Below are 19,390 nucleotides of genomic sequence, written 5' to 3'. Positions count from 1 at the left end.
GTATTGAATGGTATGGAAAAAATTAAAAATCCCCGTTAGATACCTAAATATTTTTCCATATTAATGAAAATATATTTTTGAGAAACCACAATTCATAATAATATAAATTTGGAACCAATATAACTAATTACATCCGTAGTCTTAGTATGCAAGGTAGATCAAAATGTATGATATGTAATGGTATAAGTAGTAAGACATTGTAATAATTGTAGTACATTGTTTCACGGTTTTTGCTCAAAATTTTAAAGAACCGCTTCGATTGACTTGAAATTTCGCATACGCATAGCTAACATATCAAAGGAAAAAAGTTATATTGTGCCGATGTGCATTTTGGCCTTGGGGTGCGTTTCACCCCCTATCGGGTTTGAAAAAATATATGTCCAAATAAGTCCCGAAATGGATAAATTAACTAATTCTAAGGAACTTTTGTTCCATAGATTTTTTCACCAAGTCAATACTTTTCAAATTATTTGCGAGTGAATGTTCATTTGTCAACAAAATAACCACATTTTTAGACAGTTTTTCCCAAATAACTCAAAAAGTAACCATCTTAGGCCAACGTTGACTACCCTAGTCAACGTTGGCCTAAGATGGTTGATTAAGTTCCTTGATAGAGTTTCACCATATTCCCGGAGGTTATATCTTTTAACATCGGCGTTTAGCCTGATCAATATTACTTCAACATAATGTAGATTCAATTATTATTTCAGTGTTTGGTTCTGGGGCTATTTAGCAAGTATTTGAATTCACTGAAGATAGACTGATAGGTCCGAAAACGTTCTGAATTGGACATATGGTATTCAATCCATTGGGATTTTTTTTTTATTTTAATAAATATACCTATTACCTAGAAGTGGTTTTTACTTCATGTTAGAGTTTTTTAACTATATGGTATTATAACTAATTACAGCCAACCTGGGGAACTACACCTTTTTAGCTTATATTAACTAAATTATATTATTATTTAGTTTGAATTTGACGGTTCTGTTAAAATAAACAAGGTATGCTTTATTTATACGTTAGTATAAGGCGTTAGGAGTTTATTGATTTATTTTAAATTATTAATGAAACCTATATAATATTATTTGATATGATATATTAAGTTTAATTACACCATAAAATAAATTAAATATTAAAAAATAAAATTTTAATAGATATAGTTTGAACGGTATTATTAACAATTAACGTTAAAAAGCTTTGTATAAATACTTTTCTTTTGTATTTACTACCTCATCAATACTTAATTACCTGAATTTTTCACAAGATTGACAAAAATATTGGTTATTTTATTAAAAATAATAATGTAAAACATTATATGTTACTTTATATTTACTTGGCTTACATGCAAGACTTTTATTATTATAAAAATGTAATTTTTAATTCTTTTGAAAGTGGTTGATTCTAAAAATTTTAAGAAATTGAGTATATATAGTGACTGTAGATGACAATTGATTGGATTCCCCGTCGCATGGCGATGGGTAAAATTACTATGTTTTGTTTTTAACGTAGGGGAATTTACCCCCTTGGTCAGCCGAAGGTTAAACTAATACATCGCTAAAGAGTTATAAAAACAACGGTTTCTTGTGTAAAAGTAGACTGAAAATCTAAACCATAAAGGAATAACGCAGAAATAAAAAGAAATCGCCGATATAACTTAATAAACCTACGAAATGCTAATAGTCTAAAAATTTCATAAATATCAATAGTGTCAAAAGTTCATAACTATAACAGTTGAGTAAACTTGCCTGCAGTTGAACCAATTACAAACAAGCATTATGGTTTAAAAACAACAGAGTATAGTATATTAATAAAAAAAAATAACGTTACCTTTTTGGATTTAATTAGAGCCTTGAACGCTTCTGGATAATTATCAGACTCATCAACTTCTTCAGAACTTCCTTTTTTAACTACAACATCGGATTTCTTGCTTCCTCTGTACACCGGAAGAGGTTTTATTTTAATTTCGTTTGAACTGTTGGAATTTACTTTCTTCCGTGATACCTTTTTACGAGAAGTGACTTCATTTATTTCCGATACAACTGATTCTTTAACTTCAGACCTCCTGTTAGGTATAGAACGCCTTACCGAGGATTCTGTCCTGGTTTCTACACTGACACTTACTGCTACTCTAGACCTTGCTGGAATTTCTGTTGATTTTATTTCAGTAGAACTTGCTTGAATGAGTTCTAATCCTCCCCTTCGTCGAGATCTCGCATCAATATCGTTTATCTTTCTTGTCATTAGCTCATCTTTATCTTTACTCTTTTTAGGTTGAAAAACAACATCTGCCCTATTCATGACACGTGTGTTGACCAATTTGGGTTCTACTTCAAACAGAGGTAGTACTTCTAGTTTCTGTTCGTCTATTATAGGCATTTCTCTGGATCGAAAGCGATTTCTTGATGGAAAGGTGGGCATTGAGGATTCTTTATTGATTTTAGGTGTTGTTGTTCTTCGACGATTACGTGTGGGTATTTCTAATGTAAGTTTTTCAGGTGTAGGTAGATCAATTTTTCGTCCAGTTCTAGATCGAGATTCTGGAAATTGTGTTTCTGCGGAAAATACTGACGGGCCTTTTCTAAAACAACAAAATAAACACAAATTATTACTAAGCAATAAATTAATATTAAGTAAATTATCATATCCCAACAAAACGAAAAAAAAAATGGAGCTGGAGAAATAATACTACATACTACTGCTACTACTATTACATGTCGGTTTATAACGTTCGCCTCCGTTCTCCGACTTCCAATCGCCACTTCTAGTGCAGCCGATATGTGAAACAATTGTGCATGCAATGATAGAAGCATATAATTTGGACCACATATAGTACACATATAAAGGTTCAAATTTAGATACGAGGCCATCTCAGAATTTGCTTATTACAAAAATGGCGGACATTCAAAATGGCGACTATACATATGTGACTAATAGCACGATAACTCTTGCACGAGACGTCAGATTTCAACCAAATTTGTTATATATGTTCCTTTTTTGATGCATAATATCGAGGTCTTGAGCGGGAAGAATCGGTTTACCAAAATGTGCTTTTCCTGGTTTTTATATAAAAACATATTGTTTTTTGAAGTTATGCTTCTTTACGATCGAAAGTGAAATTTTATCGCATGCCGGGCGCATGCGCACACAGACAGTATGTATTTCGTTGCTAATCTTTCAAGATATATATGTATCAGCGCTGTCAGCGCAAATAAGTCATATTATATCATATAAAAGGATATATTAGTGTTCTTAGTAAATGTATTATTTATTATAATTTTTGTGTGTCTTTGGATTTCTCTTCCTCAGGAATAAGATATTTTATAATAATAGTAAATATATTTAACCCGCCAGTGGTCGCTATATGAGATTTTCTCTCACGGTTTCAGAAAATTGCGCACAACTTTTTTCTGGGAAATTATACGCGCTGTAGTTCCTTCTAGTCTCCTAACTATCCTCCCTCGACAATCTAATAGACTCGTCCGCTCAGATAGTGACTCAGTTTACTTAGTATCACCATATTGTTGAGTCAGTGTGCTTCATGTGAGAGATTCTCTCCTCAAGCGACCACCGGCGTCACCAACTGTGTATAAAAATGAATTTTATTTTCCCCCTTAAAACCTAAAATAATATCCTTTTATGATGTATTAAAAGGCGCCGTGGATGTGGTCGATGATATGAAAATCCTATATTCTGTTTCACGGGTTAGTTGTAATGGTCACTTACCATATATTTTTCAATGTTAAATATTTAGTCGGCATCAATAGTCACATTTTATATAAATATAATAGTAATAAAACAGAAAAACGTCGTGTCTTTTTAAAGCAAATGGCTTTATCATTGATGAAACCTCATGTTTTTTGTAAAATTTTGTAAAGAAAGGCAAAAGTTGGATATGTGAGAGAAAATCTCACGCGCGACCACTCGCGTAACAACGTACCTAGCGACCAGTGCCGGGTTACAGTATTTTTGTATACTTCACTTGGTCAGTATGTATGAGAAATGTTGTAACCTGTCAAAGCAAAAGGGATATAGCTCAGTGGTAGAGCGTGTGACCGGAGATCAAGAGGTCCCGGGTTCAAATCCCGGACGATTCATATTCTTTTTTTATATGTTTGGTATCATCTTAATAAAAAATTTTGAAGAGTGGTAGGTAAAGAAAGTTAGTTTAATATTTAAATAAAATACAAATAACCTGTCAAGTATATTAATTTCGTTGAAATCATAATAATAGAAGTATAACTTCTTACGTGCGTACAAAGTACACCCACATTCTTTTTTTTTTCAATTCTATCACCCTGTATGTATTAATTTTTCAAAAAGTTAATACCGTCATTGAAAAGAGCGTAAAAATATTTTTTATTAATATTTTAAACTTTTTAGTTATGTTACTTACCATTTAATGAATCCATAACGTATCTTCACATGTACCTACATATGTGCGGCAGATTCGTGCAAATATTATAAGAATTATTGAGCATTTAATGGTAGAAGCATATAATTTGGACAACATATACTACACATATAAAGGTTCAAATTTAGATATGAGGTCATCTCAGTTTTTGTTCCATTTACAAAAATGGCGGGCATTCAAAATGGCGACTATACATATGACTAATAGCACCATAACTTTTGAACGAAAAGTCCGATTTCAGCCAAATTTGACGCCAAGGTTAGTTTTTGGATAAATAAGATTGAGGTCTTGAACTGGAACAATCGGTTTACCAGAAGTTGTGTTTTTACTGTTTTTTTATGTAAAAATATGTTGTTCCTTTTTCAATTCTTTCACCCTGTACATATTAATTTTTTAAAAAGGTAATACCGCCAATGAAGAGTATAAAAATATTTTTTAACAAATATTTTGAACTTTTTAGTTATGTTAATTACCATTTAATAAATCCATAACGAATGTTCACATGTACCTATGGGGGCAGATTCATTTTGAATGCCCGCCATTTTTGTAAAAGATAAAATCTGATATGGCCTCATATTTAAATTTGAATCTTTGTATGTGTAGTGTGTGGGGCAAATTATATGCTTCTACCGTTAAATGCACAATAATTCTTATATTATTATTTGCACGAATCTGCCGCTCATAGGTACCTACATGTGACGGTACGTTATGCATTTATTAAATGGTAATTAATATAACTAAATAGTTTAAAATATTTCCTAAAAGTATTTCGGTTCAACGCCGATATTCCTTTTTGAAAAATTAATATATACAGGGTGAAAGAATTGAAACAATAAACAATATATTTTTACACAAAGAATCAGGAAAAATACAACTTCTGGTAAACCGATTCATCTGGTTTAAGTGCTCGATCTTATACATTAAAACAATAACCTATATACCAAATTTGGTTAAAATGGGACATTTCGTTCAAAAGTTATCGTGCTATTAGTCACATATGTATAATCGCCAATTTGAATGCCCGCCATTTTTGTAAAAAGCAAAATTTGAGGTGGCCTGATATCTAAATTTGAACCGTTTTACGTGTAGTATATGTGTTCCAGATTATATGCTTCTAGCGTTAAACGTACAATAATTCTAATAATATTTGCACGAAACTGCCGCACATAAGTACACGTTAAGATAAGTTATGCATTTATTAAAAGGTAATTAACAAAATTAAAAGTTTAAAATATTTCCTAAAAAATATTATTACGCTCTTTTCAATGCCGGTATTACCTTTTTAAAAAATTAATATATACAGGGTAAAATAATTAAAAAAACAACAACATATTTTTACATAAACAATCAGGGAAAACACAACTTCTGGTAAACCGATTCTTTCGGTCAGAAGCTCCATCTTATACATCAAAAAAAGAACCCATATACCAAATTTGGCTGAAGTTGGACTTTTCATTTAAAAGTTATTGTGCTATTAGTCACATATGTGTCGTCGCCATTTTGAATGCCTGAGATGGCCTCGTATTTAATTTTGAACCGTTGTATGTTTAGTATAGGTGGTCCAAATTATATGCTTCTATCATTAAATGCATAATTCTTATAATATTTGCACGAATCTGCCGCACTATTCGTCCGGTTGTTCCATATTCCCTCTTCTATGGCCCTTTCTCTCAGATAGAAATAATAACGAATTGTAAATGCGATGTTTTAGAAAAATTTTTTTAAATTTTTTCATGCTTTTTTTTAAACAAAAATTTTTAAAAATTGTAAATACAAAGTTGTAGATATTTTCATGACTACAACTTTACTATTTCAGTTTTTTTAATAGAACTTTAATAGGACGATATTTTTGTCGGAAATTGTGGTTTGTTTTTTACCCTGTAAAACGTACCCCCTTCCACTTCCCGACGTCAGATCGCCCGAAAATTAGTTTTTCTTTAATTTTTGTTATATTTTCTGTTTTTTACAATGCGTTCCATTCTGATATTAAAATAGAATAATAAATGACGTATATAATGAGAGCTTATATCCAAAAAACAGTATTCATGGCGAGAAATTTGACCTTGTACTTTCGGTTCCAATCGGTGAATTGCAATCGGAAGTACTTCCGAAACAGTACAAGCGCTGTATCTTCGATGCACCTTAGCAAGATGAGAACAAATTTATAGGTACCTACATACTAGGGTGGTGCGAAAAAAGTCAAGTTGATAATTCCGTGTTGCTATAGTGCGGAAAAGTTGCGATTGCTAATTACAAGAAAAACAAAAAATAATTATTCAAATCAGACTTTATTTTCCGATCCCGCAACGGGCCTAAAAATTATGACAAAAATGAAATTTTACCTTTTTTTCAAAAAATTATTTTTATCCTTCGTGTACGTTTTATTTATCGACATAGTAAAATTTATTTACAGTTTGTATGGTTGAGTAATTAAAAAAAAATAATTTTGCGCATTTAACGAATATCTTCCGATCAATCAAAATCTATAAAAATTTGACATTTTTGATGATTTTGATAAACTAAAAACATTTAGTTATCTCATTTTTCTCTTACATTGTGAAGGTTTCGCTTGTTTAGATATTGTATTACAATGATTCTTAAAAAACTCAGAACTCAAAACGAGGGGGTTGTTGCACTTCTAGCTCCTCACGCATCCTTCTCTCCAGCCAACCAATGAGTGTGTGTTTTACATTATTTACATAATGTACATTTCTTTTTCATCTGTTTGTGTTCAGCTCTTAAACACCAACTTTGTATTCTGATTTCTTGGTAAAATCTGGCGGCATGGACCTTGATTCAAGTGTTGTCCTGATGAATCCATCTCTTGATTCGGGCCCGCATACATTAGCATTAGACGATGCTTCCGTGGCCAACTTTTAGACACCGCTTGTCAGTTTGCGTGTGGCAGGGATAGTTTTGTGCATTCCAGTCTGGCATGTCGCCCGATTAAATGCAAGAAGTTATATATGTCCATTTGAAACTCTTCGAGGAAGTGGTGGAGAAGATAGCTTTGCAACATTCCAGTCTATTATTTTAGTTTAGTCCGGTGTTTCAAAATTTCAGGTAGTATTGATAAAGGAAACACATTAAGAAGCTAGGGCCAAGAAGAGTGTTAAAAGCCGGACAGACTAAAGCCAAAGGCAAAAGTATTAGAAATTTCATCCCTCCTACTTTAAATTTTCAAGCACAGGACTACATTGAAATAATAGACTGGAATGTTACAAAACTATATTCTCCACCAATTCTTCGAAGAGTTTCAAATAAAGATATAACTTCTTGCATTACATCGGGCGACATGCCAGACTGGAATGTACAAAACTATCCATGCCACACGCAAGCTGACGAGCGGCGCCTAAAGTTGGCTACGGAAGCATCGTCTAATGTTAATATATGTGGGCCCCAATCAAGAGATGGATTCATCAGGACAACACTTTAATCAAGGTCCATGCTGCCAAATTTTACCAAGAAATCACAATACAAATTTGGTGTTTAAGAGCTGGACACAAACAGATGAAAAATAAATATACATATTATGTAAATAATGTAAAAAACGCACACTCATTGATTGGTTGGAGAGAAGGGTGCGTGTGGAGCTAGAGTGCAACCACCCCCTCGTTTTGAGTTCTGAGTTATTTAAGAATTTTAATACAATATCTAAACAAGCGAAAAGCTTTACAATGTAACAGAAAAATGAGACAACTAAATGTTATTTAATTTATCAAAATCATCAAAAATTTCAAATTTTTATAGATTTTGCTTGACCTTGCGGCATCGGAAGATATTCGTTAAATGCGCAAAACTATTTTTTTATTACTCAACCATGCAAACTGTAAATAAATTTTACTATGGCCATAAATAAAACGTACACGAAGGATAAATAAAATTTTTTGAAAAATAGGTAAAATTTCATTTTTGTCATAATCTTTTGGCCCGTTGCGGGATCGGAAGATAAGGTCCGATTTGAATAATTCTTTTTTTGTTTTTCTTGTAATTACCAATCGTAACTTTTCCGCACTATAGCGATACGGAATTATCAACTTGTCTTTTTTCGCACCACCCTACTACATACTTCTGGTTAAAAAGTTGTAAGCGAAAATGCAGCATTATAGTCGCAGAAATAGTACATGTGATATATAAATCGACGGATATCGAAAGGTCAAGCTCAAATAATTGAGTGCGTTCGGATGACATCAGCGGCTGACTGTAAGCACAAAGCAGCTTAGTGGTTGCCAGCGGTGTCAACTGGCAGCTACGGGTTACCCAGCTGTCCAACCGCTGGGGTCATCTCAACGTACATCATTGGTTTGGGTTTTGATGTTATTTCCGGTTAAAAAGTTATTACCAGAAGTTTGGCAAAACGCCTCAAAATTAGTGAAATCGTATATTAATAACTGACGCAAAGGAATACATGAGGATTTCAAATATCGACTCCCGGTTCAACTTTTAGTCACGTTGAGTGAAAACCTAGGACTTTTGAAGTCCAAATGCTTTGTGTTTTTGCTTAGGCTTCTGTATTATTTTTATTATTATTTGTACTGTTATTTATTTGTAACACAAATAGGATTCTTGTTTAATTTCTTCATTATTGCTTATGAAATAAATCTTGTTATAGTAAGAGATCCCACTGCAAAGACACTATAGTTTAGGCGCCAGAGGGGTCACCGTGTCCTTTTCAATTCTGATGGACAAACTCAACGGTTTCTTATGGATTTTTGGCTGCTGATTACGAATTTCGAGGGTGGATTTCGATCCGAGTGGTCAAAAAATTGTTATAAACAATTTAAATGTTTATAAATTGTTTATAAGGCACTGGCTCATGGACTAAAAGAGATAAAAAAATGTTTCAAATAAAATTTGTTCCTTAATAAAAAACAAAAAAAAAACGTTTACTAAACTTAAATCCCATAATTAGAACTTAAGATATTGTAAAATTAGTGCACAATGCAAATTGCAAATTTCAAAATAAGTATTTTTCGAAGCTTTATCGATCGTAACTCGGCTTCTACGCATGCAAATGAGCCTTAGAAGGTCTCGTTTTAAAGCATAATTAATAGGATTTCAAACAAAGTTTCTTAAATTACTATATCTTCATTTGTTTTAAAGCTATACCTGTTTGAATTTATAATTTTCTTTAAAAAATGTACATTAATTTGTTTATATGGGTTTCAAGCAAATTTGAGCTATACACATTTATACTTTAATTAACAATAATGATATAAGAACTCAAAAGAAACAATTTGAGGTTACGAAAATGTTCGTAGGTTTATTTTTGGCCAAGATATCGATATTTTAATGGCGCGCAATGAGGCGGAAGATCGGCTTAGAGTCAAGTAAATATGTATTCTTCGATGCTTTATCGATCATAACTCGGCTTCTACGTATGCAAATGAGCCAATATGTGATATCCATATAAAAATGGACCTAGTTCTTTTGCAGCATCATCATTGCATATAAAACGAGCATTTATGATGTGGCGGCATACACACAATTGACGGAACTTGATGATGCTGCAAAAGAACTAGATCCACTTTATATGGATATCGTATAGATATTTAGACTCTGAAGCCCCAAAAAGATTTAGTTTTACTGCCTACAAGAACAGACTTAGTACCACCATGTAACTGTTAATATTTCTCTAAGAACTTATGCAGATGTAAAAAAGGTGAGATTCCCTGTATATCTCTATGCAGATGCATGAAAAAAAATGTTTGTAAAAATAGTATGAATAAATAATGTCAACTTACTTTTTAGTTATACTTCCGAAATATTAGTTTTTAATGTTTTTTTTCTCATTTAGTACAAAAAATAGAAGACAAAGTAAATAGAATGAAAGGTGATACGAGGTAGAGAATGATGATTTAATTATAAGAATTATAGGATAAAATTTTATTAGGATCTTCAAAAATGAAAAATAAAGATAACGTATGTATACATAGAAATTATAATTTGCATCGAGAAGTCAGCGCGTGAACCTTTACTCGCTGAGCCGATCTTGCGCCTCATAGCGCTACATTTAAATATCGATATCTTGGCCAAAAATAAACTTACGAACATTTTCTTAAGCTCAAATTGTTCCTTTTGAGGTCTTCTATCATTATTGTTAATTAAAGTGTACTTAAATGTTTCTAGCTCATATTTGCTTGAAACCCTTATAAACAAATTAATGTACAATTTTTTTAAGAAAATTATAAATTCAAACGGGTATAACTTAAAAAAAATGAAGATAAGGTAATTTAACAAACTTTGTTTGGAAGCCTAGTAATTAAGCTTTAAAATAAGACCTTCTAAGGCTTATTTTCATGCGTAAGAGCCGAGTTACGATCGATAAAGCTTCGAAAAATACTTATTTTACAATTTGCAATTGGCTTTTTGCAATAATTTTACAATATCTTGAGTTCTAATTGTTGGGTTTAAGTTTAGTAAACGAGTTTTTCTTCATTTTTTATTAAGGAACAAATTTTATTTGAAACATTTTTTTATCTCTTTTAGTCCATGAGCCAGTGCCTTATAAACAATTTATAAACATTTAAATTGTTTATAACAATTTTTTGACCACTCGGATCGAAATCCCCCCTCGAAATTCGTAATCAGCAGCCAAAAATCCATAAGAAACCGTTGAGTTTGTCCATCAGAATTTAAAAGGACACGGTGATCTCTATTTGGCGCCTAGACTACTATATTTATAACGTATTTTATTGAAATTACATTTTTATATAAATTTACGGATAGGAGAACACACTGATAACAGGTACTCATTTCCTTTATTTCTGATACCTCGCGTTTTGACAACCATAATTTTGGGCCATTTTTTCACAGGTAACCCTATATCATCGTATTAGAAAAAAAACTGCTTTAATTTTATATAAAAAAAACGTGCGTGTACGTCATGTACGACATTTTTATTTTCAAAAATGAACTACGTACCTACTATTAATTTAATTGAAATTATTTACGTCCACTTTTTGACTGAGAACCTGTTATCACAGTATTCTCAAATTTTTAAATTTATATAAAAAAAACTTATTTTAACTACGTTATAAATACAGGGAGATTGATTAGTGGGGAAAAGCTCAATATATCCGCTATAGTAATACATAGCAATAAAAGTTAATAACAAAAATTTTAGCCGCCTTTGTGCTTCACATTACAAAATTAGTTAGAATGTTTCAGGGTTATGTTTTTTTAAACGGAACACCCTATATTCTATTTTAAATTCAAAATCCTGTTAACTTCTCTATCACAAAAATATAAAGGTTTGTTATGCTATGCAGGGTATTTACAAAGTTATAACCAATTCTGTATGAAAATAGTAACAATTTCAACTCTCTGTATAAATAAAAGTAAGCACAACAGCATTGGTTTATTAATGCCAAATTTTTTTATTTATTGTAAAAATTTTTAAGAATTATTGACATTGCTAATTTTCCTTATATCGAATACAGGGTGAGTCAAAACGCAAGTACATTATTTTCTCAGTAATGGAAAATAGAACACACTGTATTTTATATCATTATTGAAAAGTAACATTACCGTACTTTAATTTTTGTATAACATTCCCTATGTCCAAATTTATTAGTTTTCGAGATATTTTCATTTTTCAGAGCAAATTATTTTAGGTGTCTAAATTTGTCTAAATTTTAAGTAGGCCATGACTAAATTGACAATTGACGATTACTGATTATTAATCCGGTAATCAATGTAACAATGTAGCAAATTAAGAAATGAAAATAATTTATTAGTAATACATTTTACAAAAAAATACAACCATAACATGCAACATTTCTGAAAGAGTTAAAATCTACATTTTTATGTAAATTGTTACAAATAAAGAAAGAAAATTAATAATAAATTTTACAAAACAGAACACACAAACACAAAATACAACATTTTTTGTGAAGACAATTAAACACTACTTTTGTATGTAAATGTAACAAATAAAGAACGAAAAATAATTTATCAATAATACATTTTTAATATTTAATTACATAAGGTGTTTAAAATTACCTCCTAACACATTATGCACGCCTAAAAACGATCATTGAATGAGCTACTTACCCTACGAAGCATTTAATTAACACATCGAAACACTCTTTGCATTCTATTGTTCATCTCATCCCTTGTTGTTGGAGGTATTTTATAAACTTCATTATTAACGTAACCCCCAAAAAATCAGTCCAGTTTATTAAATTCTGCTGATTTGGGTGGCCACGACTAGTCCGTTGAAAAATGAAAATATCTCGAAAACTAATAAATTTAGACAAAGGAATGTTATCTAAAAATTAAAGTACAGTAATGGTACTTTTCAATAGTGATATAAAATATAGGGTGTTCCATTTAAAATTACTGAGAAAATAATGTACTTGCGTTTTGACTCACCCTTTATTTGATATAAAGAAAATTAGCAATATCAATAATTCTCGAAAATTTTGACAATACGTAAAAAAATATGGCATTAATAAACCATTGCTATTTTGCTTATTTTTATTTATACAGGGAGTTGAAATTGTTACGATTTTCATATAAAATTGGTTATGTTATAACTTTGTAAATACCCTGTATAACATAACAAACCTTTATATTTTTGTGATGGAGAAGTTAACAGGATTTCGAATTTAAAATAAAATATAGGGTGTCCCATTTAAAAAAACATAAGTGTGGTCTGCCACTGTGTTATCAAACACCCTGTAATATTCTAATTAATTTGGTAATGTGAAGCTCAAAGGTGGCTAACATTTTTGTTATTAACTTTTATTGCTATCTATTACTATAGCGGATCTATTGAGCTTTACCCCACTAATCAATCACCCTGTATCTATAGTGGTTTTGCACTGGGATCTTAGACTATTACGTACTCTTGTACATGAAGGATAATACAATAATAGTACTCTACCGGGTGGTGAATCGTAAAACGGGCCATAGGAAACTCAATGTAAAATTCTAAACTGTTGAATTCCTGCTTCCCTAATTATTTTACATCAAAAGTCATGAGAGAATATTTGTATAGGATTACAATCTGTATTTAAAACAGAAGTTTAAATTGTTCTACGATTTAAACGCATTCCAAATAGCCCGGGAGGTAGTGTCAAATTTTACCGGAGCATTTTAGCATGGCTGGTTTCTTTTTATTTAGGTAGGTGTTCCAAAGCTTATTAACAAATGATGTGTCAGCTGGCCCAAAACCGGGGATTTTAGACAAGAGAAGGTAAAATATGAAAGTTGATGGACAAACGCTACAACTTAAATGTCAAATATTTATACACGTTATTCAGAACATTTGATAGCCTTGCTTACTTGGCCCCTACCTTTCACTCAGGAGATCCAGGTTCAAATCGTGGCGTGGAAAATTCTTTTTGTTTTTTAAATTGACAGTTTATTTTGAAAAATAATTATTTTTATAATACCACGTTCTTTATTATTTATACGAGACAATATAAAAAAATCTGTTTGTCTTTTATAGAATCGCAAACTATGCATTCTTGGTCATAATATTATGATTGATCTTAATAAGCAAATTTGTTGTACATGAACCTCTGAAGGTTTCTGAGTTGGTAAGACCAACAATCAAGTGGAAAGGGAGACATTATTTGTTATTTTTTCGGACAAACTGTTTTTTCTTAATTTTATATGTTGTAGAACCGAAAGATACAACCCTAAATGTTCACTTTTCTATCACCAACCCCCATTTTTTAATAGCAATCTAAATATTTCCCTATTCTCTATAATACATAAAATTGATAAAAATGAATGTTTGTCTGTCTGTACCTATGTCCCTTATAGAATCGTAAACTATGCATTTGGTAGTAAAAAGTATAGGTACGCCATATTTTTTGGTATTTTTTGGCTTTCTGGTAATTTTTAGGTATTAAACTTTCAAACATTATTTAGTTTTAAGGCTGTACGAAGTTTGCCGGGTCAGCTAGTTAATAATAAAAAAATATTCGTGGACTAGTGTGGCAAAGATTAAAAAGTATAAATCAATAATTTATGAATTTTAGATTGTAATAAAAAAGCTTCATCTGCATCATGTACGTTGCAAAAAATGTTAGCTGGCCAAGTGGACATGCCGTGGTATTATAAAAATAACTATTTTTCAAAATAAAATGTCAATTTAAAAAACAAAAAGAATTTTCCGCGCCAGGATTTGAACCCGGATCTCCTGAGTGAAAGTTAGGAGCCAAGTAAGCAAGTCTATCAAATGTTCTGAGTAACGCATATAAATATTTGACATTTAAGGTGTAGCGTTTGTCCATCAACTTTCATATTTTATTTTTTCTTGTCTAAAATCCCCGGTTTTGGGCCAGATGACATATCATTTGTTAATAAGCTTTGGAACACCTACCTAAATAAAAAGAAAACAGCCATGCTAAAATGCTCCGGTCAAATTTGACACTACTTCCCTGGCTAAAAATTTTAAAAAATATAATACATTTGTCACAGTAGGTATGTTGACACGTTACTATTTAACTGACTAAGCACACTATTGACTGAACGAAACAACCATTAATACTTTTTCCTCAACTGAGGGTATCTTATCAACTTTATAGTTTTTTAAACAAAAAATGATAAAATAAAAATATTGACAGTTCTACTGTAAAACTTCATTGTGACACATTATTGTACTGTGTGTGACATAATTTTGGCGAAATAATCTGAAATTGAACTACATTTTTTCAAAACTTTGGAATATGTTTAATTCGTAGAATAATTCTGACAGTGGTTTTCAATACAGATTTCAATCCTCTACAAATAGTTTCTCATGTCTTTTGATGTAAAATAATTAGGGAACCAGGAATTCAACAGTTTAGTATTTTACATTGAGTTTCTTATGGCTCGTTTTCCAATTCACCACCTGGTATACAAAAAAAAGACCAAATAACTTTGTACATAGTTTTATATTCTTACCTTGGTTCTGTTATTGTATCAAGTCGTCTCCTAAACCCGCGGTTAGGAGTAGCTGTTGGCGTAACTGATTGAAAGTTAAATTCAGGTGCACGACTGGACTGCTCTGCTTGAGCGGCTGGACTACTTCTACCTCTAGTTCTAAACCTGGGAGCAGCTGTAGACTGTTCAATAACGTTGGTATTTTTCCTTAACCCGTTTCTTCGGTTAGCGGAGGATCTAGGTTCCTCTATTGGCTTTGAAGTTGAGGAAACTAAATTAACATTAGTAAGCTCCTCCTTCACCTCCTCTGCTTGTAGAGGATCTGGAGAAGATTCAAACTCTACCGGGACAAGCGTCGTATCCAAAGGTTGCTCTTCAAGGAGGTTACCATTAGAAATATTGTTGATTGGTTCCTCACTTACAGGTGCTTCCGAGGTTGTTGATTTGGGCGGTTCTAGATTTTCTAATTTGCGCGGTGGAAAATTTAGCACTCCCTCTTGGGTATCTTTTGTACGTTTTGGAAATTTCGTAGCGAGTACTGAATCTGCATTTTCTTGATTTCTTCTAGAAACACTTCCTGTTCTAAAAAATTCTTTTCTATCTATACTCCTTAACGGAACAGACACTTGATTATTAGTACTTTCTATTAGTACCCGTGGTTTTTTTACCCTTCTTACCAATTCAAAATCTTCGTTAATAACTTCTTGAACTTCGTAAGTATTTTTTGTTGATTTAAAATTTTTCCGTTCTACATAATCAGTTAAAGGTTTGGGTGTTCTTCTAGCTGAAATTTGTGGTACAGCCGCAGGTTTAGAAGTTCTCTTAATTGGAGATTCATTCACTGTAAATATTTTTTCCACAGTATCTCCAAATGTTGGAGCCAGGGCTCTTCTTTCTGAGTTTACAGTAAACGTAATAGCTGGCTTAGAAGGAGTTGGAGAAGGAGTAGATACGGATCGAGAAGGAAATCGTTGCTCAACATTTTCTACAACTCGTCTCCTAGATGTTACAGTCTTTCTGGGGACGCTTTCTGGAGTAGATGAAGTTTCCCTAACGTTTTGGTATTCAACTGAAGTTACAAATCTAGATCGACCTCTTCCTCGTGATACGGACGATCTTGTTGTGCTAGGCTCTGTACTGGTTTTCTGTAAAAGAAAAAATACTTGTTACTTATTTAAATTTTTTGACATGTTGACATTTTATGGATTGCATCTTTTCTACAGGTTGTTCAGAAGCTCTCCTGACAAACGAAGACCAAAGATTCTTCAGATAATTTTAAAATAATTTAGTTTTCCATTTTTTAAATAGTTTTTTTTTTGAAAATTATTTTCTAATTCAAAAAACTAAAAATGTTCAAATCGATTTTTTCTGTTTTGTTTCTTGTTCCTTTGTTCGTTTGTCAGGATACTTTCTGGACACCCTGTTCTTTACATGTACATATAAATAATACCCCAGGCTGTGGGTGAAAAAACGTGATATAATTCAGGAATTTTTGAAACCTATCAGGTGTTGTAAAGGACGATGCCAGGAATAACTTCTACTAAAATGTGACCAAAAAGATTGTGAGCTTTTTTTTTATTGCAATTTTCATTTGTTAAATTTGCAACTTTTAAAAATTTTTAATTTTGCAGCTTAGGATATTGATTCTAGAGAAAAACTTTTTAATAAAAAGTTGTAGTAAATTAAAAAAACCTACAGTTTGAGCTATGGTAAGTTTAATTTCGTTTATTGGTTAGTGCAAAAAAACCTGCGAAAGGTCCAAAATGGCCGTTTTTTACAATTGCGGTATTTATTGTACAAATATTTTTTTATTTTTTAAAACTTTAAAATGAAGATCTTTCAATTCCAAACATAAAAAAATTTTAAGGCCGGATTAACGAATTTGTTGCTTAGATATTATAAATTGTTTATCCCAAGAGGTCAAATGTCGAAGGCTATAACTTTTTGAAAAAAAATCGTAGAGAGTTGGTGAAACATCCAATCTCCTTCTAAAGAGTTATATTTTCATACTCTAATGTAAATAAATGCTTAAAATATTTTTAAACCCCTAATTTTTGGGTTTGAAAATAAGGGGGCAAATTTCGTTATAAACATTTAGAGCTGAAGCGGCCCTGTACATCCTATGAGTTTTTAACTTACATATTATTGTTGCTGAAGACGAAACGAAGATTTATAAAAAAATAAAAAATTTCTACGACCAACTGAAGCTGAGCTAAATATTGGGATTGAAAATAAGGGGGCATATTTCGTTATAAACATTTAGAGCTGAAGCGGCCCTGTACATCCTATGAGTTTCTAACTTACAGATTATTGTTGCTGAAGACGAAACGAAGATTCATAAAAAAATAAAAATTTTCTACAACTAACTGAAGCCGAGATAATTGTTTCTTTTTTCTTAAATCGTAGTGCCTTTATTTATAACAATTTAGAAATTATTTTACAGTCATTGCCTAAGGAAAGACTTATATTATCTTAAAATAAAAATTATTATAAACTATAGTTACATTTAATTATTAAAAATTATTTTTAAAATCGGTGCTTTTGCGAGCGGCCGAATTTTACAAATCGCCCGGCTCGCTTCAAATCCTCGCCCTCGGAAAATTTTTACGTAACTTGTATTAAATTTTGACCAAAAACAATTTAATAATATTACTATTATAATATACAGTCTATTTACCACCGTATTTGTTTTTCTCGGTAAACTTTTATATGTGAAACCTCATTTCTGAAGAAATAATATTACAAAAATTATACATACAGAGAGGTCCTAAATTATGGAATAAATTCATTTTCTCTAAAATGGACGACTATAGAGAAAAATCCAGAAACATGTCTATTTTTGTTTTTAAATTACAACTTTTTGACATATATTTTATACTAGTGATGTCATTCATCTGAGCGTGATGACGTAATCGATGATTTTTTAAATTGGAATAGGGGTTGTGTGGCACCTCATTTGATAGGGTTTTCAATTCTCTATTCAGTAGTATAAACAATAATATTATTATATATCGAGACTGTTATTGCAAAAGGTCGTATGTCAAAAGAGGCACTTTTCAGGAGAGCAAAAAAACTTTATATTTTTTTAGTTAATAATATTATTAATCTGGAAATCTGTTTATACATTATTTTTATTATTTAGTTTTATGTTACAATGTGTTTATATAAGTAAGTTATTAATTTTAGGTTTTCAACGCACATACGACTTTTTGTAATTAATATTTTAACTTTATTTCAACATACGACATTTTTACTCAGACATAAGACTTCTTGTACTTAAATTAGGGTGGTTTTATTCACATAAGACTTTTCATGAATCACATTTTTATTAAATAATTTTTAATAATTGTTTTACATTTCAATAAATGTATGACCTAAACTAGTGTTTACTCAGTGTTATGACATAAGTTGTCATAAAATGAACGATAATCCTCTTCTAGTAGGTTTTTCAACTCTTGCAAGTCTTTGAATTTTCTAGCTGAGATGGGGACCGGCTTGTTGTACAGTGGTTTGATCTGAGAATATACTTGTGTTATTGGTTTGGGACGTCTGGGCAGAAGCGTCCAGTTATCAGAGAACTGCAGTTTATACCAAATTTGACCATCAGAAGTGTACTTGAGGCATCGTAGGTCGGTCACATAAGGATCACCTTTTTTATTTCCGGGTCTGATACTTTTGTAGTAACCATCAGCAAAGCTAGAAAAGTCTTTATAAGTAAGACTTTCTACAGAATAGGGGCCTGGAATTCTTCGAGCTTCTTTGATGTCTCTAACAAAGTCTGCAGGTACAAAATGTTCACGTTTTTTAATCTTTCTTTCAATCGTACTATGTACACTGTCTACTTCCATTTGGGTGTGGCCCACCTCAAGGTACTTTTGATACACTGTAATTCTTTTACTAATAGCTACACTCAACAGAGCATTGGATACTGTTTCGCATCTGTTCTGGTTGGTGCAGCCATCACTCCAAATTATAACTTCAGTTATGTCTGGGCATCTTTCTAATTGTTTTTTAAGAAACCTCACAATCAAAGATGCAAAGATATCCCCATCTAACTGACCATTTCCTTCATGACAGATGTAGCATGTTACATCATGG

The 19,390-nt window shown here is 31.6% G+C and overlaps 1 protein-coding gene across 8 annotated transcripts in view; it reads right to left on the bottom strand.

Moving 5' to 3' along the window:
* The window catches only part of LOC126881421 (mucin-17-like), a 440,757-nt gene that overhangs the window by 160,802 nt on the left and 260,565 nt on the right, over positions 1 to 19,390 (bottom strand). For all 8 annotated transcript variants that reach the window (XR_007696844.1, XM_050645687.1, XM_050645690.1 and 5 more), the window contains exons 3-4: positions 15,314 to 16,437; positions 1,828 to 2,578 (exon numbers count right to left, since the gene is read on the bottom strand). Coding sequence is in view for 7 of the 8 variants with exons in the window: in XM_050645687.1 (XP_050501644.1) it covers positions 1,828 to 2,578; positions 15,314 to 16,437 (1,875 nt within the window). In the remaining variant the exon portion in view is untranslated. The remainder of the gene's footprint in view (positions 1 to 1,827; positions 2,579 to 15,313; positions 16,438 to 19,390) is intronic.

This window comes from Diabrotica virgifera, chromosome 3 (assembly GCF_917563875.1).
Source record: "Diabrotica virgifera virgifera chromosome 3, PGI_DIABVI_V3a".
NCBI lineage: Eukaryota > Metazoa > Arthropoda > Insecta > Coleoptera > Chrysomelidae > Diabrotica > Diabrotica virgifera.
Note: the sequence above shows the minus strand (reverse complement) of the source record. Positions and strands in the feature narration are given on the sequence as shown.